The sequence below is a fragment of the Cuculus canorus genome, chromosome 21 (genome assembly GCF_017976375.1).
Source record: "Cuculus canorus isolate bCucCan1 chromosome 21, bCucCan1.pri, whole genome shotgun sequence".
In the NCBI taxonomy this organism is placed as follows: Eukaryota; Metazoa; Chordata; class Aves; order Cuculiformes; family Cuculidae; genus Cuculus; species Cuculus canorus.
In genome coordinates, this window is record NC_071421.1 from 7,222,441 (window position 1) to 7,245,663 (window position 23,223).

At 49.4% G+C, this 23,223-nt stretch overlaps 1 protein-coding gene across 5 annotated transcripts in view; it reads right to left on the bottom strand.

The window, feature by feature from the left end:
- The window catches only part of PAX7 (paired box 7), a 108,980-nt gene extending 104,414 nt beyond the window's left edge, over positions 1–4,566 (bottom strand). For 2 of the 5 annotated variants that reach the window (XM_009556195.2, XM_009556193.2), the window contains exons 1-4: positions 4,450–4,566; positions 2,364–2,599; positions 1,607–1,736; positions 497–625 (exon numbers count right to left, since the gene is read on the bottom strand). In XM_009556195.2, coding sequence (XP_009554490.2) covers positions 497–625; positions 1,607–1,736; positions 2,364–2,599; positions 4,450–4,534 — 580 coding nt within the window. In that variant the 5' untranslated portion in view covers positions 4,535–4,566. Of the gene's footprint in view, positions 1–496; positions 632–1,606; positions 1,737–2,363; positions 2,600–4,449 lie in introns of all 5 variants that reach the window. The other 3 variants (XM_054085839.1, XM_054085838.1, XM_009556194.2) reach the window with 3 other exon arrangements.
- Positions 4,567–23,223: the final 18,657 nt, after the last annotated feature.

Consider the following 23,223-nt stretch of genomic DNA (forward strand, 5'->3'; position numbering starts at 1 on the left):
CCCCCATTTCCTTCGATCTGAGTGCCCCCCATCTTCCCTTGGCGCTTCCCCAGCACCGGTGGCTCTACGGCAGTCCCAGCGCAGCACCAATCCCGGCTTCTCTAATTGATATTGATTGGCCAAATCGGTCAACTGTCAGCCAGAGTTTCAGGGGACCACTTACAGAGCAGGAGAGAAATCTGTTTAACAAATTCATTTAGGAATCAGAGATGCCTGCCTCCAGCCATCTCCTTTCTCCCTTTATAAATAATTGATCCAGAGCAAAACACCAACAACTCTTCCTCCCAGGAAAGCATCCTCAGCCCAAGGGCTTGGGTACCACCTTCCCTTCCCACGCCCTGCATCGCATCCTCAACTCTACCATCAGTCATCTTCGGAAAGGACAAGCACAAGAGACTCTAGAGCCATCCCATCATATTCTTGGCAGGGAAGGATGCGGCCTCTCTCCCAAATTCCCCCTCCAGCCAGTTCCTCGGGCACGCGCAGCAACCTTTACCTTTGTCGCCCAGGATGCCGTCTATGCTGTGCTTGGCCTTCTTCTCCCCATCTTCCTCCTTCTTGTCACAGTCCTCCTCTTCCTCTTTCTTCCCGAATTTGATGCGTAGCACACGGCTAATCGAACTCACTAAACCTCAGACAGTCAAAGACAAAAAGGCAAGTATAAGCTGCCTGGGAAAGTAAGGCGGGAGCCAGCCAGGAAAAACCAAGCACAACTTGGGCAGGAGGCCTTGAACACACACTAAGGGCACCTACACCCCCTTTTCCCAGGTGCACACAGCACATGAAGGGCATGTGCACCCCCTTTTCCCAGGTGTACTCAGCCACCCGGTCCTTCACACCCTTGAATACACCCCTGGGTTCTCCCTTGCCATCATATGGAGCTGCCCAACCGGACACCCAATGTTGGACGTGCTCATCACCTCTCCCCTGAGATATCCACCACCTGATCGTGCACAACAGAGCACGGCAGCCGATGCAGCTCCCTGGGATGTGCAACCCCAGGGCCACCACATGCTTTGGAATAGGAAAAATGTCCCTCCGTACCCAGTCTTCAACCCCTGCCCTAAATGGACCACCCAGCCCGAATCCAGACCTGCGCCTTGTCCTGCTGTGGGGGAGATATGACCTGTAGAGAAGGCTCAGCACCCCCAAAACAGAAGAGAACTTTCAGCCAGGATCAAAAATCTCTCACATCCCTGCAAATCCAATATTGAGGTGCAGGGTCGCTTTCCAAAGGTGACAGAGATCCCTGGATGGTGGAAACACTGCAACGGGGGTCCCCTTTCACACTGGGTTTGGAATCTGCCTCCGTGCATGCTTTCTCCACACTGGGAGCCCCCCGGCTTTCACCGGAGTTGGAATAAGTTGGGAAAACTGTTTTGTTTGTGTTTGGTTTTCCAGCACAGCCAGGGCACAAACCTCCCTCGCCTGGTGATTATTTGCTGCTGTGGGTTTGGCTTGTGGTGATATTACCCTCTCCTCCCCTATCAAAGGAAAGGCTGAGAGGGTGTTTGTACCCCCTGGAAATATTTTTGGTGGCGATAATCATTTCCCTCCATCTTCCTACAGGTATTGGGGTGTCCTTCTTGCCAAGCTGCCTTCTCACCTGAGGGCACGGTGCTCCGGTCGCAGTGCCCATCTTTCAAGAGCCTGTCACGGATCTCCCAGCTAAACATCCCGGGGTTTTCACGTTTGTATTCCTCAATTTTCTTCTCCACGTCGGGAGTTGCGACCTGCTTTTGTGATCAAGGGACATCGGGTGCAGAGAAGGGGAAAGGGAGAGAAAAAGCACTTTTAATTGACCTGTCCAGCTCAGTGCAATCCTCCTCGCTGTTGGCTTGAGGGGGATAAGAATTGGAATTCGAAGGGGGAAGAGGAGGAAAAAGCTGTGGAAAGGCCCTCCTCTCCCTAATGTTGGCCACCCTAAAAGCAGAGTCTCTGGGGTCCAGGAAGATCAGCCAGGATGGGCTTATCCTGAGCCCCAGGGGGAGAAGGATGCAGGAAGGGGGTGCTTTTTTGGGGTCTATGTACACGTAGCGATTTATACTTTATATTTGTACACCCTGACCGCCCTTGCTCGCCTCCTTCTCACACACCGGTGCCGAAGCAAATGCTTCAACGTGCGCCACTTGTTGCACGTGTGTGTGTGAGTGGGGAAAAATCACTTTAATTTATTCATAGCCTTCAACTCGGTACCGGTTTCTCTCCATCCGAGCTTGCAAACTGCAGCTTTATTAAAGTTTCTTCCCTCCTCCCCTCTTTCCCTGAGTAAATTCACCTCCCTTTCCTACAGAAATCTTACTTTTTTTTGTTTGTTTTAACTTAAAGCGAGATGTTTAGCTGGTTCCTAGCACTGCACTCACCCTGGGCTTGCTGCCTCCGATGGCCCCGGGACGGATGGAGCCGGTCTCTTGGTACCTGCAGAGGATTTTGGAGACGCAGCCGTGGGAAACACGCAATTGCCGGGAGATCACGCAGGGCCGGATCCCGTGGTGAGCCATCTCCACGATCTTGTGGCGAATGTGGTTGGGCAGCGGGCGCCCGTTGATGAAAACCCCTCCGAGCTGGTTCACCCTTCCCTGGCCCAGCGGGGTGGAAACTGGAGAGCGTGGACAGAGAGGAAAAAAATCCCGAAGAAAACAAGAGGAGGAGGAGGAAAAAAAAAAAAAATAGTTAAAAAAAATATATACGGGAAAAATCCCGCAAAACGGAGCGCATTCTCGCCGCACCTTCAGCTTTTCTCTCAGTATTTGGATCTTTAGAAAAGGAAAAAAAAATGTTTTCTCTCCAAGGAGAACCTCTCGCCCATCCCCTGGTCTCGAGGTTTCTCCCTGCATCGCAGCGAAGAGTTTTCCCATCGATAGAGGAGAAACAAAACCCGTCGGGACCCACATGCCCTTCCCCACTTTGCTTGTCTCTATTTACACCTATTTTGGGCATTTTACACCACTGTTTTCAATCCCGGCCCACTTTTTTTTTATAGGAAAAGATTTAAAACCGAATGGCAAAACCCCTCAAAACTTCCTATTCTCCCCAAAACACTCCCTCCGCGCCTTCCTTCAAATCATGGGGCTGGCTGCTTCCAAGCAAAGTTTTAGAAATAACCTCTTGAAATATCCTCGAGGGGAATTTTTTTTTATTTTGGTGTGGTTTTGTTGCCCCTTTTTAAATTATTATTATTATTAAACACTTCGGGAAAGTGCGGAGCATCCGGACCAGCGGCTCTTTAATCCCCCTCCCCAATTTATTTAATATCTCCCGATGTAGATCTTGCAGATTAATACGATTTCACAGGCTGGAAATTAAAAATAAGAGGCGGGGGGGGGGGGAAGAAGGGTGGAACTCAGCTGGGTAATTTGCAGAAAGGCTGGAGGGGGCAAGGGATGGGGAAGGCAGGCGGCGGGGGTGCTTTTTCTCTTTATACAAAGAAAAGTCGATTCTAGAAATTGCCTCGCGATTTAACAAGAATCATGCACCACTAATTCCGAGTCACTTGGCCAGCACTCCCTGGATATATCATTATCGACAGATAGCACTCGAGTGGCCAATTTTACATTCAAGAGGTACTAAAACCGCCGGCCGCTCTCTCTTTTCATTATTCCCAGTCATGTTGTGCAAATATTGTTGTAATCCTTTGATCCTTTCCCTTGCCGTCTGTTTTACTTCATTTGCTACAGAAAAGCACTTCAACAAATCCCCCCAGCTTGTGTGTTTTGCAGCCTGCGTGGTTTTCCACAGGTTTGAGTTTCGCCACTTGATCACGGGCGGGATGAAATGTTCCTGTTTAATAAATGCGGGGAAGAGGGGTCCTCTCTCTAATTTTTGCCTTTTTTTTGGTTTTTTTTTTTTTTGTGCGTGTGTGCTTGGAAATAATAACGCCGTCATACAAAGAAAAAAGCAGCCGATGAGGGAGAAGATGCACTGCGATGACACTCAGCGAGGTGACAGCGACAAATTCCCCTCTCCTTTCCCCTCGCCCGGCCAAGGACATCCCGGTGCAGGCAGCGGATTCCCCCACCTTAGGGGTTTTTTTCTTTATTTCCCCCCCGAAAAGTTAAAAACAATGAATTTGGTTGCTTTTCCCCATTTTTTTCCCCTGGGGAGATTAAAGAATCGGGACATCTGCGGCTTTTTTTTTTTTTTTTAAAAAAAAAAAGAAAACAAAAAAAAACCAAAACACCGAAATCATGAGCATTTGCCCCCCCAAAAAAATCCACGGGATGCCTGAAACGACTTGAAATAAGCGGGGGAAAAAAAGGCAAAGCCCTGTGAATTCGCGAAAGGGAAGGAAAAGAAAGGAGCGAGAAGTTAGATGCTCACATCGAGAATCTCCCCGGCTGCAAAGTTCAGCTGCATCTCCATCCCGGAGCATCCCAGCCCGCCCTCCCCCCGCCTTAAATCGAGGTGGTGGTGGAAGGAGAGGTTGAGAAAGGTGCTTTCCAGACCTACCTTCCAAAGGGAAGCCGGTGCGAGGGTAGTTTTGTCCCGGAGCCGGGCGCATCATCCGAGGCACCGTCCCGGGCAGCGCTGCCATGGTGGGGAGGGGGTGTCGGGGTGTCAGAACGGGTCCGGTGCGAACCGGGGGGCGGCACCCCTTGGCCCCGGGAGAGCAGAGAGAGATGGGAGGGTTGGGGGGCTGCTGCGGGGACGCCTCTCCTCGGAGCCGAAGCGCTTCTCTCTTCCAGCCCGCGGCTGCAAAACAAGGGAGAAATCTTTGCTCCAAGGGGAAAAAAAAAGAAGAAAAAGAAGAATAAAAAAAAATAGGATAGGAATATAAGCGGGATGGGGTGGGAGAAGGAGGGAAATCGCCCACCAGAAATTCCTCTTAAAGTTTTAGGGCTATGACACAGCCGGCCTGAGCGGGCGCTCCGGAGGAATGTAACCCAGGCTGCCGGGAGAAGCAGGCACATCCAAAGTTGCCTCGGTGCTGGGCTGGGCTTAGGGATTGGGGGGGGAGCCGAGTTCCCCCCTTATTTTGTTGTTGCTTGTTTTTTGAACTGGTTGGTGCCTGTCGCTTAAGGGATGCTGGCGATGGGGGGGGGGGGGGGGGGGTGGAGGGAGGAGGAGGCGGGAGATGGAAGGGTGGGGAATGTCAGATGGAGGGTTTGGAAGTTGTTAAAACGCCGAAGTTGGGGCCGTGGGGAGGACGAACGAGCTGTGATAGGCTCCGGCTCCTTTCTTTTATCAGTGGCCGGGAAGGGGGTACCACAGCGGGGCAGGGGGACCAATAAGAGGCAGCAGCTTCCCAACGCGCAGCCAAAGCTCGGGGCTCTCCTTAGGTTTGGGTTAAAGACGTTATTATTCATCACTAGGCTTGGCTTGCTTCTCAGGGAAAGCTAGGGTCCCCCTCCATAGGGCTGAAAACATTTTGGGGTGAAAGGAGAAAGTTTAGGAAGGGTGGATTGGTTTGGGTTTTTTTTTTGCCTAAGGAAGTTGGAGCATCCACTCAGGTCCCAGAGGTTAAAGGTGGCCCCGGGAGGGGGGGTGGGGCAGCAGTATAGATTAAATAAAACAATAAAAATGCTTCAAATAAATACAATAAATTAAATGAAAGCACCCCCTTATCTGCCCCGGCGCTCGTGCCCGGCAGGGGTCGGACCCGCTTTTAGCCCCTTCCCAGGAGCTCCTGGGGGGGGGGGGGGGGGGGGGAAGGTGTGTGTGTGTGTGTGTCATCCTGCCCCATTATCCCCCCCGCTATGCAGATCCGGGTTTGGGAGCAGGTGAGCAACGCCCCGCACCTCTTTTCCCCAATCCCAGGTAGCTCCTTGCGCACCTTCCTCGTTAACATCACCTCTTTAATTAAGAAGCAGGCTCCGAGCTGCCCCATTCTGGGGGATGGGCAGCCTCGGGGGGGGGGGGGGGGGGGGGAATCTCCGGTGCTCCCCGCCAAGTGCCCGCTCGCTCGCTGACCCGGGACGGGGCTGAACAAATAGCTAATGTTTTCCCCCAAAAAAACCAGGAGCGGGGCAGGAATCCTCCTCGCAGCGGGGCATGACGCCAGGGCTCACGGCCCCTTTTGTTTGCAGCTGTAAAAGGACTTGCCGTGCAAACCGCTGGAAACTTCTTCCCCCCCCTCCCTTAAAAGCATCCCTGGGAGCGCTGAGGGAATAAAGCAGCCGGTGATGCTTCTGACCCGTCTGCACCCAAAAAGCGGTCCCTAAATCTCCTCCCTGTGCCTACCCCCACCCCCGAGGGTATCTCCATCCCTAATCCCCCTCCTCCTTCTCCCGGTGCTGTTTTTTTTTCCCTTTGAAATTGAAGCCCTGGTGGGACCCCTCGCAGTCCGGCCACATCTTCATCCCTCACCCTCTTCCTCCACAGCCGCAAAGCTCAGCCTAAACCCGCGCCCGCCTCGCTGCGGGGCCCCGATTTGTTTCTTCTCCCGTTTCCACTCCTAAAATTCGCCCAAAACTCCCCAAAAAAACACGGGACAAGGGGAAAAAAATGCTATATTGCAGCTCTTCCCAAGGTGTCAAGTTGCTCCTCAAGTCTCATCCCGCTGCGGCTCCGAGCTTGGGGATCCAACAAACGAAAATAAAGAGTTTTTCCTTCCCTCGGTGCCCAAAATGCCAATTTCCGAAGTTTCGGGGAGAAAAATAACGGGCAGAGGGGGAACGGGACCAGCTTGGAGCCCCTCACAGCCTCTTCTCCACCGCATTCCTCCAGCGCGGCAGTAATTCAATTATTTGCCTTTCATTTGCTTAGATGGGGGGAAAGAGCCTGGGAATAAAGTTGAAAATTAAATGTTTCTGCTCTCCCAGCACCGGGGGAAGATTAAACTGCAGAACTCGAGAGCTCCTGCCTTCCCCACCGCTCTAGGGTTACCTCTCTGGGAGGAAAAAAAAAACACCTCACATCAAACATAGCATTTGTTTTCCCTCGCTCACCCCATCCTCGCGTTGGGGTAAGATTTGACACTTTCAGGCAAACCCACTTCAGTTTCTCCTCCATCGCTCACTGCCAGGTCCAGCAGCCGCCGAGCGCAGCGCTAATTTCTATTTATTTGGTATTTATTTGCGTTTAAGGGATGCGGAGGACCTGGCAGCAGCGCCCAGTGGGGAAAAGGGGCAAGGGGAGGATGATGGGGCAAAAGGGGGGGATGAAGGGGACTGTCACAGCCCAGGGAGGGGGAAGGGGGGGAGGAACGACGACGACACTCCTGCTGGAAAGCAATTTCACAAACCATTTTTCTAACAATTAAGGAGCGTGCAGGGGTGAAATGGCGATTTCACATGCAGAGCTGGGGGCCGGGGGTGTTACCTGTGCACCCAACTGAGAAAGGGGGGGAAAACCCGCTTTAATTTTCCTTAATTTTTGTGTCGTCGTTCCTCCCCCCCTTCCCCCCCCCCCCCCAGTGCTCTGCTTCATTACCCGTGTTCACAAAAGAGAGACCCCTTCTTTTCTCTCCTGGGAGCAGCGAGCAATAGATTAAAACAAGCATCAATCAGGAAAGGAGCAAGTAACTGCTTAAAGGAACAGGGGCAGAATTCCTCCCCGCTTTCCCCCTTTTCCCTGCGCATCTCCATGGTTTCCTAAGGTATGTTTCTGGTTGATAAATGCCGTATATCGCTATTCCCTTTGGAGAAACGGCTTGTAAATCAGCGCTGAAAGGCAACTCATAAGCAGAAGGGAATGGGGTTGGCTTTTTTTGGTGTGGTTTTAGGAGCACCTCTTCCCCCCAGCATCCATCCCCTGCATCCTCCGGGAGAGGAAAGGGCTTTGCAAGGTATTAGATGTCTCCTTGGAGGGGGCTAACACAGGCAGGGGAAGAAAAAGGGCCGTATATCCAATTTTCGACTTGGAAAAGATGCACACAGGTTAGCTCAGCCTGCCCATAAAACCACTGGGGTGAGAGCACTGCAACCTCAATAATCAATTATTATTAATTATGATGCTCCTCAAAAGAAATTCCTACTCTTTTTTTTTTTGGGAGGGGGGATACCATCTCATTTTTAGAGTGCTGCAGATCTAGAAATAGGAACTTTTAGAAAAGACATCAGATATGGCTCATGCTGTCAACTAAAACCTAAAGAATTTGATGAGCATTTCCCCCCTCCTCAAGTAGGGATGCAAAGGAAAAACTGCCTGGGGATGAATTATTTAATGAAAAGTTGCTACCTTCTGCAATTACAAGAAGATTACTAATGTGGGAAGGTTTTCCATTTGAGATCCCGGAGTAATAAGAATTATTTTTTTAAGCGATTATCCAATAAATCTCTCTTTAAAGGGTGATAAATCCACCTTGAAAACCGGGGATTTAAAAAAAATATTTCTGAGGGACTTCCGCATTTTTTAAAATGACCATTGAAAAAATCGTGCCAGGAGGAGGAACGCGCTCAGCCTGAAGTGTTTGTTTTCTCTGAGAGCCCGGAGAGGAGAGAAGGAATATCTGCAGTAAAGACAGGCTCAAGGGAAAGAGACTGCTTGGTTAACAAGGTGGTCGAGAGCAGGAGAAGCAGCTCCTGGTTCAGGACCAAGTCCACCCATCCTCAACATCACGAATAAAAACCTGTTTTCTTATTTGCATTAAAGCCCAGAAGGTGCCAAAGGAAGCAGATGGGATTTGAGTGCAGGTATTTGGCATCTCATCCACTCAAGCCTCTTGCAGCATCCCTGACCCACTGATGCAGAAGTGTCCTCCCAAATCCCAGGTCTCAGACCACCCCAAGTGTCCACAAGTATGTGAGATCTTTGGGCAAGGCAGCTCCTCAAAGGGCAAGTGAACTCCATTTACTGCTAAATTCTGTTGTTGGTTGCAGGTGAAGAAGCAAAGACAGGGCAGGGAGGGGAAATTTAAGGTCTTTGCCTGGTTTCCCAGCTCCAGACATAGCCCTCAGGTTGCACACTGCGCTCCAATTCTCCCTCCTCCCCTTTCTTAGAGGAACAAGGCTCTGCTTCTTTGCCAGAGATGCTTTTAACTTCATTGCTGAAGAAGGAAAAAAGTTCCATGCAAACAGAGCATTTTGGAAACCCTAAAGGAGGGAGAAAACTGCTTCCACTTCCAGGACTGTTTTTAAAGGAAAAGTTGGTGCATTTGATGGTGCAACCATCAACGCTGAACTTGCAGCTCTGAAAGGCACCGGGTGACACACAATGTTAATTTGTGCATGCAACAAGAATCAATGTCTGTCTCTTTTGCTAGGGAAAGCAAGGCCCAAACCCACAAATAAACCTCCACCATCGGGATGCCAAAAAAAAGGCAGAGTCACACCACCACCAGGCTCCTCCGCTCTGCCTCTCGACTGGGTCGGGTTTAATTTGCCCAGCGTGCAGTATTAATAGGATGTAAGCTGCTCCCTCGAACAATTACCTTATCAAAGCATAACATCTATGGAATGAGCAAAGTATTTTCATTAAACAAATCAAAATAATAAGGCTGGCAATGGCCTTGTTCATTCTGTGAACCTCTAAGTGGCTTTAGAGATATTCAACAGTTCAACACCAACTTCTATTCCACTGGTAGGCTCTGCTTAGTTTTTCTAAAGGAGATTAACTACTCCTGGCTAAAAGGCTCTGTTCTACTTTTGTCAGGGTGCACAGACTAATTGGGTTTTCCCTGCATACAACAGGATTCCTGTATTCCCAGTACCGGTCTCACATCTGATTTCATGTGGCTTTGAGAACACTTCCCTCCATGCATTTGATTTGTTCAGCGTTGTGTTAGGAATAACCCTAAAATGGGACCATGGAGGAGAGCGACTGTGTTGAGAGGTGCTGCTGGAGCGGGATAATAGGGCGCGAGCAAGAGGGGATTCTTCTGCTCAAAGGAGACCTACAGGAAAGCTGCGAAGGGGCTCTTGATCAAGGAGTGCAGGGATAGGATGAAGGGGAATGGTTTTGAGCTGAAAGAGCGGAGATTGAGATGAGATCTTAGGGAGAAATGCTTCGCTGTGAGGGTGGGGAGGCCCTGGCCCAGGTTGCCCAGAGCAGTGGTGGCTGCCCCATCCCTGGAGGGGTTCCAGGCCAGGTTGGATGGGGCTTGGAGCCCCTGACCCAGTGGGGGTGGGACTGGAGGGGCTTTGAGGTCCCTTCTGACCCAAACCATTCCGCCATTCCGCTGAAGCAGAGTAAGGGCACAAACAAGATGGGATTTTCCCAAGATAGACCTTCCTGGAATTTAGCAAATCGCATATTTCAAGGGAGTAGGTTGCTGGAGAATGTGGTATGGAACACAGTGGCCCCGGGAGGGGGAAACACGGTTAGCGGGCACTGCAGGTCCAACAGCTTTTAAGAGAGAAGAGAACAGTCTGGGAGCAAGGGTGTGTGTTATTTTAGGGTGCCTTTCTTTTAGGGACACAGCTTCAGGCATGCTAAAGATGTATTTACAAGAGAGCACAGAGCACCTGCCCTCAAATAATTCAAGCTGCCTGCACTCTGGATATACATCCAAATCCCTCGTTATCTGGCTCATAACTCACCTGTTCCCAGATTAGTCCCACTCCAGCACTAAGGGCCAGAACATTTCTCACCCCCATAAAGACATCACTCTTCCCTCCCTACACTGGGGGGGGGGGGGGTACAGAAAGTGCACCCAGATGCCTGTATCCAACAGCTCAGCCGCTCTCAGTGCTTCCACAGCTGTTTGAGTTTTCCAGGAGCTGAATCTATTGTAGCTACAGACTTTTATGTGTGCAAAGGGGACATCAAGCTCAATGAAGCCCTTGGAGTCAGGTAATCCAGAACACAGGGCAGCCCGGGAGGCTGCCAGCAGAGACCAGGGCAGCAGCAAGAAGCAACCCTGGCAGAAATCAGGAGCACAGAGAGAAGAAACACAAAGGGTTTGGTTTTTCCTGAAGTGTAAAGAATCAGATGGAGCCAAGCTGCATATTTGTCTGGGTGAATTAAAAGCACAATCCTCTCTTCCCAGAGGGAGCAGTTGCTTCATATTTATACATTTAGTCTTACAGGTGTAAAATAGCTTCCCTTTATGCTTATATAATAATTTTTTCATTTGAATTTCAAGGCTTTATTCCCTTCTTTGGATTCAAGTCTGCTACCTGAGCCTGATTCTCCATATTGCCATTAATTCCTTCATCACAAAAATGAATTCTATTTAATTCTCTATAGCAGTTGTTAAGGTAGATCAAAAAGTGCATTTGCAAAGGTTTCTTCCCTTTCTCCCTTATAGTTTGCAGCTTACCTGTGTCCTGAAAGAGACTTGAATTTGAATCAGAAAATGGTCGAGTTTGGAAGGGACCTCAAAGCCCATCCAGTCCCACCCCTGCCATGGGCAGGGACCCCTCCCACTGGCTCAGGGGCTCCAAGCCCCACCCAACCTGAACCCCTCCAGGGATGGGGCAGCCACCACTCTGGGCAACCTGGGCCAGGGCCTCATACGCAGCAAAACATTTCTCTCCACCTCTCACCTCAATCTCCCCTCTTTCAGCTCCAAACCCTTTCCCTCATCCTATCCCTGCACTCCCTGAAGCCATAGCTCTATTCCCCATCAGTTCCTCTCCTTGTAGAGGTGAATGGAGCCCTTTTCCTTCCTTCACAGCTGGAGTGTTTCAGCCCGGTGAAGATTAATAAGGTTCGCTATGGATCCCAGCTGCAGTCACAGCTTACCTGTTGCACCAGGTGAGCTCTAATGAGCTAAAGCCCAGCCCTAGCTGAGCTACAAAGCCAAGACACCAGCAGAACCTTGCATTTCTATGAGTAAGGGGATAAACACAAGGAAATGAAAAGATTTAAGGAAAAACTTCAAATACAGAGCTCAGCAACACCAGACCTGCTCTCAGATTAAGCACAGCATCTCCAGCCAGCTCACACCAGTAGCCACAAGAAACCAAGCAAAGCTTCCTCAACTGGGTTAGATGCTTCCCTTTCTGATAGGGAAATGCTTTTCCTAAGAAACAAGGAATTGATGTGGAGACAGTGAGTCAGAATGGCTCACAAATAAAGGAAGGAGTTCAGGGCTGCGTTTTTCCACACCTCTGTATGATGCATGAAGTGACTATAACCATGCAGCACCCTGAAACCAGCATGTCTTTACTCCACTCTAGATGGAAACACAGCAAAAACAACTCAGCCAACCAATGTGCTGATCAAAATCATGCAAGAGCAATAATATCAGATGCACGCAGACCATATCAGCCTGCAAGAAAATATACATAATTATATTTGGCTTGCTGCAGCAACTCCAATGTTACTCACACTGGTTGCTCAGAGCCCCTGCATTTACAGCCCTTCACTTAAAACTACTCAGCGCCTCACTATAAAACCTGCTTTTTATTCCCTTTTCAGATCATGTCAGGTGTTAAGCTCCAGTATTGTATAAGTGGAGCCGCTTTGTTGCCAACTATAACATCGCACAAAAACATTGCTACAGCAATAAAAAAGAAACCCTCTTCTAATGCTTAATTACAGCATTGAGAATTAGAAATGTCACAACACACCTTCACAGCTTAATTACAACCAACATACCTCAAGATTATCCACAGCAAAGCAGCATTATAACAATATTTTAGCTTAAATAGATAATGGTATAGAGCAAAGCACACACCAGGAACTGCAGACTAGGATTCTGCCTCGGCACAGGGAAGGGATAGGGAGCAGCTGTGCTTTTTATATTCCTGGAACTCTCCCTGGAACCCCTCTGGAAAGTGGAACACCTGGGCTGCATGAGCTCCATGGATGGTTACTTGTGGAGTTGATTGGGGAGGTGCTCAGAGTTCGGCTCCTTTACTTTGGGTCTCATAAGGAACACAAGTAGATGAAGAAAGGTCTCGCAGATGCTTAATTCTCAAACTCATTTTTAAGGCTACTAAAAAGTTTAGGAAAAAGCGTATACACAGCAGCAGAGGTGATCAGGGCGTGCAAGCTCTGGAAAGCTTCATTCTTCTTTTCTGAGCCAACTTCTGCAGCCTTAAGGTAGGTGTCGTGTAAGTGCATGGCTTTTTTTTCTTTTAGAAGGTGATAAGTTTGTAGTTTTATTATTTGTGTGTCTGTTCTTGAACTCAAGGTAGTCCTTGCATAAAAACTCTGCGGAAGTCGTTAAGAAAATAGTGTTTCTTTCAGAAGAAATGTTATTTTTTTTTTTATCTTGAATTTTATCTGGCTGAGCTCGTTATTTATTGCTCTGTCTTTGCAGGGGTTTTGGAGGTGGTGGATTAGTGCTGGGAGGGCAGCTCAGGTGGAGGAACACACAGTGAGTAAGGTAGTAGTAAGCAAGGTTAGGTCTCTCTCGGTGGTTTCAGGCTGGAAGAGCTTTTTCTGCTCTGTGCCCTATGCTGGAAGAGACTTTTGGGAGAGGGTGTTCCTGAGCATCAGTAACGTAGACACAGATGTGACTGCAGTAGCAGACCGAGCTCCCTGTGGATATTTCTTATATCAACTCTATATCCTTAATATTTAGCTAAAAATCATTGAGTGAGTTGTGCGAGCCAGAAGCAAGCAGGTTCTAAACCAACACAAGTTATCACTGCTAAGCATGGTTCACTTCTAAGGAGGCTGGCTTGCAAACTTGCCTTGTAGTGGTAGGAGAGTCCTGGTTGAGGGATTTGACTTTATCCTTACAATAACTGGTTTAATTCTTCTTTTTGCTATTGAAGTCTTTATTTAGCTGTGGTGGGCCCTTTTAGAAAAGCAGGGTAACATTTGTCTTATCTCCTTGCTGTTATTTGCATGGGGTCTGTAGGACAGGGATGGTTTGGGGATCTTCCCAGGGTTTCCAAAGAGCTGGAATGCTTTGGTTTCCCTGGGTGAGGCCATGCACCTTTTCCAGAAAACCAGTTTAAATTTTGGATGCTCCCAGTGCTGAGGAAGAGGAAAACAACAAGCAAAGGGGAAGAAAAGGTTAAATCCCACTAAGCAAACCACCAATTCCCCTCTTTCGTTCACACCAGGTAGCTTCTAATTGCTCCAAGAGGGAAAAGGTCAGGAGGTGGGAGGAGGCTGCCACAATAGGGAGGAAAATGTTTTATTAGCTGCTAAGTTAAGGGCTCGCCATGGAGAACTCGCACCCTCTTACTCTCTGTGGGCTTAAGACCCTCAGCAATGCTGAGCTGCTTCTTGTAGGTGATACCTTTGATGGCCAGGTACTTTTTCAGGAGGAAAAAAGAAGTCCATATACTGGTTAGGTTTCTATAATCTGAATTCACAATCTAGGTTGTGCTTTCCATATGAATTTAGATCAGTGCCATGCCATCAGCCTGGGCAATACCACACGGAGAAGACTATCCCTGCCCATGGCAGGGGGATTGGAACTGGATGGTCTTTAAGATCCCTTCCAACCCAAAACATTCTATGATCCCTGTCCACTTTGGAGCTCTTGGAGTTGTGTTTGATTGTCGCAACACTGCATGCGGAGCCTGAAAATGATGTCTCCATCTCTGCCCAGAAGTGCTTGGAACGAGGGATTATTTTCTTCCCATGCAGGCAGCAGCGGTACATCTCGCTTCTGTGAGATGTTTTCTCTGCGTGCTACTATAAGACCTTGCTAAATTTGAGATGAAGCTGTTTGCTTTCCTAATGTATTACTTGGAGATGTTTTGTCTTCCTTTTAAAATGTATTTTTCTAGCTGTTTTTTTCCTCATTCTATAATAGTGATTACACCAATTCACAGTGAGACAAAACATTAAAGGGTAAAAAAGATCCTGGTCTGAGAAATGCATATTTTTTTTTTTTTTGTCTGAAGGAGATAAGTCTTCAGAAAGGCAGAAAGAAATTTGCACGCGGCTCAGTCTCATAGTGCTTAATCTCATGCAATAATCGCTGCTGCTTGGGTTGGCAGAAGAATAATTAAACAGATATTAAAACTGCAATTGCTGTCACCGAAATCTAATAGGAACCCTGGGTGATGAACATCTGAACCACTGTCTGGTGAAGAGAAGTCAAGGGGAGCATTTCTGGATGGGTTTTCACCATCCTTGTGCAATGGCTCCTGAAAGGAGTTTGTGGTGAGGTGGGTGCTGATCTCTTCTCCCAAGGAACAAGTGATAGGACAAGAGGAAATGGCCTCAAGCTGCACCAGGGGAGGTTTAGACTGGATAGTGGGGAAATTCCTTCATGGAAAAGGGTTGTCAAGCCCTGACAGAGGCTGCCCAGGGCAGTGATGGAGTCTCCATTCCTGGAGGGGTTCAAAAAACCATGTAGATGTGGTGCTTTGGGCCATGGTTTAGCAGGCACAGTAGGGTTGGGCTGATGGTTGGACTGAATGAGCTTAGAGGGCTTTTCCAACCTTAACGAATCTATTCTACGAATGATCTGGAGCTGGATAAGTGGTGGGGTTTCCATTAGTGGAAGCTCCGTAGCTGGCCGAGCAATCTACAGAGGGTAAATCCTCTTAATTCATCTCGAGCCCATATATAGCTCGGTGGTTTTCTTGTGTGCAGCCAAGCTTGGTCACGAGGTCTTTGATCTACCACAGCATATTGAAGATGCTCTTGACTAAGTCGAGTCTGGTGCTGAGATGTCAACTGTGCACAAAGTCCATGAGATCCTTTGCAGAATGGTTTAAGTCTGATAAAGCGCTTGAAAACAGCAAATATTGTATATTTTTTACATAACTAACTTTTAATGTCAAGGAATCAAAGGATCAACTGTGGCTCCAAAAAGCCCCTTGGTGCACAGCTTGTGGGCTCTTGCTTTAATTTGGTGCTGACTTTCAAATGTGATTTCTTTTCATTGAGACCAGTTCAGGGGGCTGAGATGAAAGACAGCCTGGTCACTAACACTCTGTAAACCCAGGGGGAGAAAAAAATCCACTGAAAATCTCAGTACATAAGGTGGGAGGGTGTTTTTTCCAAGAGTCAATTCTAATTTCCTGCATTTTCATTGGGAAGGAGGGGAGAGGTTTTCTTCTTTCCTCCTAATTCCTCTCCATAATCGATTGTTTTGCTTTAATATTTGACATAGGTGACAAACTGTTGAAAGGTGGTAATTTCATTGTTTTGCTTTCAAGATGCTGAAGTATTTGCGGAGTGGCCTCCTGTTCCGGGACCGTTAAAGCCTGCAGAGATGTCTCCATCCCTGCACTGGGAGAAGTAAAACAAGGCATGGCAATACCGAAATGCTCAGATAGCGGTGCGGCAGGATCAGGTCCCCATAACACAAACATGGGAGGAGATTTGGATCTGAGTTATTTTGGCCCTAATCCAAAGTAACCCGTTGACTTCAGCGCGGTTTCGCCGGCTGGCTGCCTGCCCGATGTAATAGAAAGCAGGGTTGGGGGGCCCTCTCCTTAAAAAGCAGATATTTAACATTCACAAGTCACTTCTCAGCATTAGGAAAAACAAATTAACAAGCCTCCAAAAGGATTTTTTTTCTCCTGGAACAGTCAAATTGCTATTTTTTTCCCCTCTTTGTCCCTTCAAACTAAAATCTTTCTGTCTTCAGGATACTTTTCGGGGGGGGTTGGGTTGTTTTTTTTTTTTTTGGAAGCCATTACTTATATAATTTTTTAAGCCCATGGTTCTATTAGCTTTGCATGATGCCGTATCTCTAAAAGAAGGGTCTTTTGCTCTAACGCGCCGGCTGCACTTGACTGTTTCCTATTGATAGGAGATAGAGCAGCATGGAAAATAGCCTGCGCGAGGCCAGGTAAAAGGAAGGAAGTTAGTGAGTCTGCTCAGCATATAAAACCACCCGTTCCCTTATCATAATCCAGAGACCCACTTCACTAACATCACCTCCGCTCTTCTGGGGAGAGTTAGAGCTATCTTCCCAGGCTGGAGCGAGCTAGATAGTAGGCGAGCTGCAGACTTATCGCCCAGCGCAGCGGGCGTAATGGGAACTGAAAATTGCTCTAAAATAAAGTTGCTGGGGAATTAACTTCTAAAGGGTGGAAATCCTTGGAGGAGGGGGGAGTTGGGATCTGTATGGAATTAAAATCAGGTTTGTGCTTCATCCTGCTCTGTTCCTGGGGAGTTGAAAGCCTCAGGTTGGCCAAGCTTTTTTCCCCTGAAGATCTAAACCTTTTGTGCTGTGGCTCTGATGGATCATAGAATCACAGAGTGGTTTGAGTGGGAAGGGACCTTAAAGATCACTCAGTTCCACCCCCCTGCCATGGGCAAGGGCACCTTCCACTGGATCAAGGACTCCAAGCCCCATCCAACCTGGCCTGGAACCCCTCCAGGGATGGGGCAGCCACCACTGCTCTGGGCAACCTGGGCCAGGGCCTCCCCACCCTCACAGCAAAACATTTCTCCCTAAGATCTCATCCCAATCTCCCCTCTTTCAGCCCGAAACCACTCCCCCTCATCCTCTCCCTGCACTCCCTGATCCAGAGCCCCTCCTCAGCTTTCCTGGAGGCCCTTTCAGTACTGGAAGCTGCTCTAAGGTCTCCCCACAGCCTTCTCTTCTCCAGGCTGAACAGCCCCAACATTCTCAGCCTGTACTTGGATGGGAGGTTCTCCAGACCTTGATCATCTCCATGGCCTCCTCTGGACTCACTCCAACAGCTCCATGTCCTTCCTGTGCTGAGGATTCCAGAACTGAATGCAGAAAACCACTCATAATGGAAGTGAGAAAGGCAATCCAAAAGGCGATAGCAAAGCTATCCCAACCTCTGACCACTTTGAAATGTGTCTTTGGGATGACCTTGCTGGGCTGTGTCTATGCTAAAGCACCCATCACCTTGCTGCAGTTTCCTTCAATGTTGAGCAAGGCTGGCTGAGCTGAAACCACAGCTCAGCTTTGAGCTGAGCCTTCTCAGAGTGGTTTCTGGACTTTGGTGAGACCATGTAGACCTGGAGCATGCTATCCAGGGAAGCAGGCATGGTGCCTGACAATATTCCAGAAGCATTTGGCCAACGTCTTCAGTCACACGGTATGAATGTTGGTGCAGGGACAGGAGTTGGACTCGATGAGCCTTGTGAGTCCCTTCCAACTCAGGACATTCTATGATTTTGCGGACCTTGCATGGGCCCTGGAGACCTCTGCCAAGAGCCCTGCCCTCTCCCTAAGCATTGTGCTTCCATCCCTGCTGGTCAGCAGATGCCTTCAGGGTGTCCTCTGCAATTCATGGGGATTTAAGCTATGCTTAAAAAAATTTTAACTGAGCAGGGGAGGGAGCCCTGCTGGAGGTAGTTAGGTATTTTGTGGCTGCAGGGCATGAAGGAAGGAGGAGGAGACAGTCGTGTAGGCAGACCTGGGCAGTCAGCATGGCCAGCTGTTCCCTGTAAATCTACCTTTTCTCCAAGTTTGTAGACCTAGAAAGTAGGGTTGTTTTGCTGATGGTCAGAAATTGACTTGTTCAGCATTTCAACTGCTTCTCTTCCCAAGATCGGTCTTGGAAATAAGCCCAGAAAAGCACCCTGAAGCACTGGCCCAGGTTGCCCAGAGAAGTGGTGGCTGCTCCAACACTGGAGGTGTCCAAGGCCAGGTTGGATGGGGCTCGGAGCCCCTGATCCAGTGGGAGGTGTCCCTGCCCATGGCAGGGGTGGAACTGGATGGGCTTTGAGGTCCCTTCCAACCCAAACCATTCCATGATTCTAAGTGGAGGCTTAATTCACCCCACCTCCCTGGAAAGATGCTTTCCTGAATTGGCAAGACCTTTTGGGTCAAAGAACAACAAATAGCAAATAAAATAACAATCTGGACAGAAATTGCCCATATTTTAATCCCAAAGTGGTCTCGGGATAGAGCTGGATTCAGCGTAGGAGTCGCTGTGATGCTCCTTTCCCCTACAGCAGTTGCCCAGCTTCAGCACAGCCAAAAGCCATCTTTACAACCAGTGGACTGAGAGTGGAATAGAAAATAAATTGCTAACAAAAACTTGAAGGGATGCCATGGGAATGGGAAAGAGCCTGGCATCTGGTTTTATTGACTTCAGTGTCTTTGCACCATGTTGTCCCCACACTTGCTTTTGGTGATAAATCACACTGCTTTTCTGACAGGGTAGCATGATTAAGCTCAGATGTCTTATTAAGATCTCTCCTTTCCAAAATGTCATGTTGCCTTTATGTTTAAAGGTCTCTGTTGTGCAACAAACACAGCTTTGTGAGGAGCAGCAGGCTCGCTGGTGGGGCAGGCAGGACCTGCACAGTCCTGCTGGGAAGCATGTGGAGGGGAAGGATTGGCAGCTCCCCTCTCACAGCTGGGCTCTTGGCTGCTGGGGTCCCACCCACACCAGTATCCCAAAGAAGAGGAGAAAGAGGATGAGCAATGACAAGCCTGGAGCCATATTTGGTGCCTCCAGCCTTGTGTCTTCTATGTCAACCCAACAACCAATGCCTTCGAGTGCACCCACTGACCTTCTCAAAGCAGGTTTGCAGCCCCTCACTGCACACATCATCTCCAGCCTCATGTTCTTGCCCTGTCCCGTGGTTGTTACCTGAGGGACGTGTGTGCCTGGAGGCGCAGCTCATGCAGGATGAACATGCGGGTCAGAGAGCTCTGAGGGCTGGAGGATCCTTTGACATTCTCCTTGAGCCTCCTGCCCCCAAGGCCAGTCCTTTGCAGAGCCTTGGACAACTGTGGGCTGCCATATTCTTGCTACTGGTTGTTGAGTAGTGAAGATGAGACTCCAGTTCAAGTCCCTCTGTAGCATTAGGAATGTATTGGTGTCCTTTTTCATGGTACAGCCTCAGCTCGTGGTGAAGCATCTCAACGCACCGGGACCTCGGCAGCGGACAGAGCTGAAAAGGGCTGTAGAGGGGGCAGAGGACACTGGTGGCCTGGTTGCCCTCCTGGCCATGATGCCTTTGGTCCTTCTTGCCCATTTGCAGGAATGAGCAGGTTCGGGAGCCCTTGAGAAGAAAGGAAACATCATGTGGAGGTCACCAGGGTGTCCCCTTCACCCTGCAGCAGCGGCCACGGAAAGAGCTGCGAAGGGCGCTCGCTTTCCCCTCTCCGGAGGGAAGACCTTCACTCGGCTCTGCCAGAAGTCTTCCAGACCTGCTCCTGGAAGCGAACTTCTCCTGAGCTTCTCGGCTGGGCGATGTTCGAGGGGAGCAGAGCCGCCGGGCCCTCCATCGGCAGATCCTTGCTGCCACCGCGTGGCCTCACCCGGGAACTCTCGGGGAGAGATCCTGCCCTCTTCCTCCTCCTCCTCTTCCTCCTCCTCTTCCTCCTCCTCCTCCTGGGCAGCTTCAGGCTGGGCCTGGGTGAGGTGTAGCCCCATCACCGGGACAGAGTTCTCGGGTGTGATGGCACCTTCCTCCCCCTCTGCTCCCCTCTGGTGGAACCTCACCTAAAGCTCTGCATCCAGTTCTGGAGTCCTGGAAGGAGATGAAGCTGTTAGAATGAGTCCAGAGGAGGCCATGGAGATGATCCGAGGGCTGGAGCACCTTCCATCCAAGGACAGGCTGGGAGACTTAGGGTTGTGCAGCCTGGAGAAGAGAAGGCTGCGGGGAGACCTTAGAGCAGCTTCCAGTGCTGAAAGGGGCTCCAGGAAAGATGGGGAGGGGCTCTGGATCTGGGATAGGATGAGGGGAGATTGAGATGAGATTTTTAGGGAGAAATGTGAGGGTGGGGAGGACCTGGCCCAGGACAGGGTGGCAGCAGGGTCTGCTGGACAAGTTTGGGGGCAAAGGAATTCAGGCCAAGTTCGAGTGGGACTGGGATTCAACTGCTCTTTAAGATGTGAATAGCCTGGAATATTCCTCTTCCTACCCCAAGGATTTTAGGGGTTTGGTTTGAGCCCATTGCTGTTCTAGGGGTTTTTTTTTGGGGTGCTTGAGCGCACACTGACTCCTAGCTCTGCTTTTAAAACAGATGCTCATGCATTTTGCTGAATTAGAACTTGGATTTGACAGAAAAAAACCCTCAGTGCTGCTTCTGCTGCTCACAGTTTAATACAACAAACTAAAACCAGTGGATCAGAAGACGGGATGAGAGGACGTGGACCCCCCATCACCCCGATTGCTTCTCCCCTTGCCCCGATGCTCCTCCTAACGTGTGCCAAAATCATCTTAGATGGTTTCTATGTGGGTGCTGGGTGCCGTGCCATGGGGTGGTCACCCTTCCCTCTGCCTCAGCTTGTAAATCAGGAGCTGAGAGCGCAGCAAGCCTGCAGAGGAGCCGCAAGCTCGACTCACGTGCTGTAGGAAGCCACTCGTTTCCTGCCCAGGGCTCCTCCAGGGAGAGAAGCTGCTCTTTGACAAGCTTCTTAATTAGCCAGAAAGTTGGGTCATAACCGCTGCTGTGTCTCTCCTTGTCATGGTTAGACTCCAGGGTGTGTGAAAAATCGAACCGGCACAATGACTGTTTAGAGGAGCTCGTGTTCAGTTTGGAGAATGAAAAGAGGGATTTTTTGTTTTTTTCCTTCCTCTTGTTGATAATGATTTTTCAATACCCTCAGGAAAGGAGGAGAAAGGGGTCTGTTTCAAAAAGACTCTAAAAATGTGTCCCTCTGAAGTGCTGGTGGTTTAGGAAGGAGACGCTCAGCTCCTGGTGTAACAGGCTCCCATGTGGGATGTCTGGGGTTGTTGGTGCTCGGGCTTTGCTTGCTCTGTGTCAGGGCAATGCAGAGGAGCCAAACGCATTGGTTTTTTTTACCCTTTCGTTTTCCCTTGAGATTCCAGAAGTGGTGCATTTAAATTGTGAGCAGCTGGCGTGACAAAGGATGGTTTGGGCAAGTTTTTGGCTTCAGGTTGCTGTCAGCAGGTTCCTGCAGACCCTGATGCTTAGTGAAGCATCTGCTGTGATTCCCGTTTTGATCCCACTGACTTTAAACTTATTTTCCTTGTGCCCCTGCTGGCGTTTTGCAAAGCACTAACTGTGCTTTCCTTGCAGCCAGGAGTTTGTTGGCAAACATGAAGAATCATTGAAATCTGTTCTGATCTAGGAGGAATACTTATGACCATAACAGAGTGAATTTCCAATATGATTATCCAGACTTGATCCGCAACTTGCTGCTTACCTTTTTCTTAGCCTGCCTTTTGCTGTGCTTGAATCTGAAGCTCCTTAAGGCCATAACAGAAGTTTAAGGGCACCGAACCCTTCATGGGATGGGAAGATGGCACCTCTTGCACTTTGCACTGTTCTTGATACTTCACCTGGGCGTCCATCGTTGGTGTTCTTTGGTGCTGAAACATGGTCCTGGTTACTTGGGCCCTTCCTGCTGTGCCTGACAGACTGGATGGATTGGCACCCATGTGCAACGAAGGTGGGCTGGGGGCTGCTTTGCTGGGGGTGCAGCAAGGATTACTCTGCTTTGTCCTTCCCTCCTGGGAGACCTTAGAGCAGCCGTCCAGTACAGAAAGGGGCTCCAGGAAAGCCGGAGGAGCTCTTGATCAGCGAGTGCAGGGATAGGATGAAGGGAATGGTTTTAAACTGCAAGGGGGAAGATTTAGATTAGACATTAGAAAGAATTCTTCATGATGAACATGGGGACTCCCTGGCCCAGGCTGCCCGGAGAAGTGGTGGCTGCTCCATCCCTGGAGGTGTTCAAGGCCAGGCTGGATGGGGCTTTGAGCCCCCTGAACCAGTGGGAGGGGTCCCTGCCCACGGCAGGAAAGTTGGAAGTTGATGGGCTTTAAGATCCTTTCCAACCCATTCTATGATATGATTCTATAATGTTGTCATTACTAGATGTGATAGTGAGAAAAGGTACTTGAGTGTGTTCTAAATCCTCTCCGTAACCTTAGGCATCTGTAAAAGCCCTGAGAATGGGTATCTTACGTGAGTGGTTTAGGTTTTAGTGTGTGAATGAGATTGGTCAGACTTTTCTTTGGTTCCAGTTGCCTTGCAGACTGGGGAGATCCTGGGCTTGGTGTAATTAGCAGTGTCAAAACCTCAGATCCTTCTTCTCAGAGCACAGAGCTCCTGGGTTGGATGAGCTAAATGGCACTCAAGTCGTCAGTCCTTTTGGCACCCTTGTCTGGGTGCCCTGGACAGCACATTGCATGATCTCAGCTCTTCACAAACCCCGTGTCTGAATAATGAAGTCTTGATATCAAGGCTGGCGACGCATTCCTGGGTGCTACATGTAGCTGTGGCCTCTAGCAGGAGCTCCAAGCAGAGTTTGAGTGTGCATCGGTGTCCAATGCACTTGCCGCACAGAAGGGAGCTGTGTCTGGAAAGGACCTGCCAGAGGTGTCACCCTCTGCAAAGTGAAGAATTGAGTGTCGTGGGACCTGGTTTTTTTTTTTCAGCTTAGCTATATTATCACAGAATTATGGAATGGTTTGTGTTGCATGGGACCTCATAGCCCATCCAGTCCCACCCCTGCCATGGGCAGGGACACCTCCCACTGGCTCAGGGGCTCCAAGCCCCATCCAACCTGGCCTGGAACCCCTCCAGGGATGGGGCAGCCACCACTGCTCTGGGCAACCCGGGCC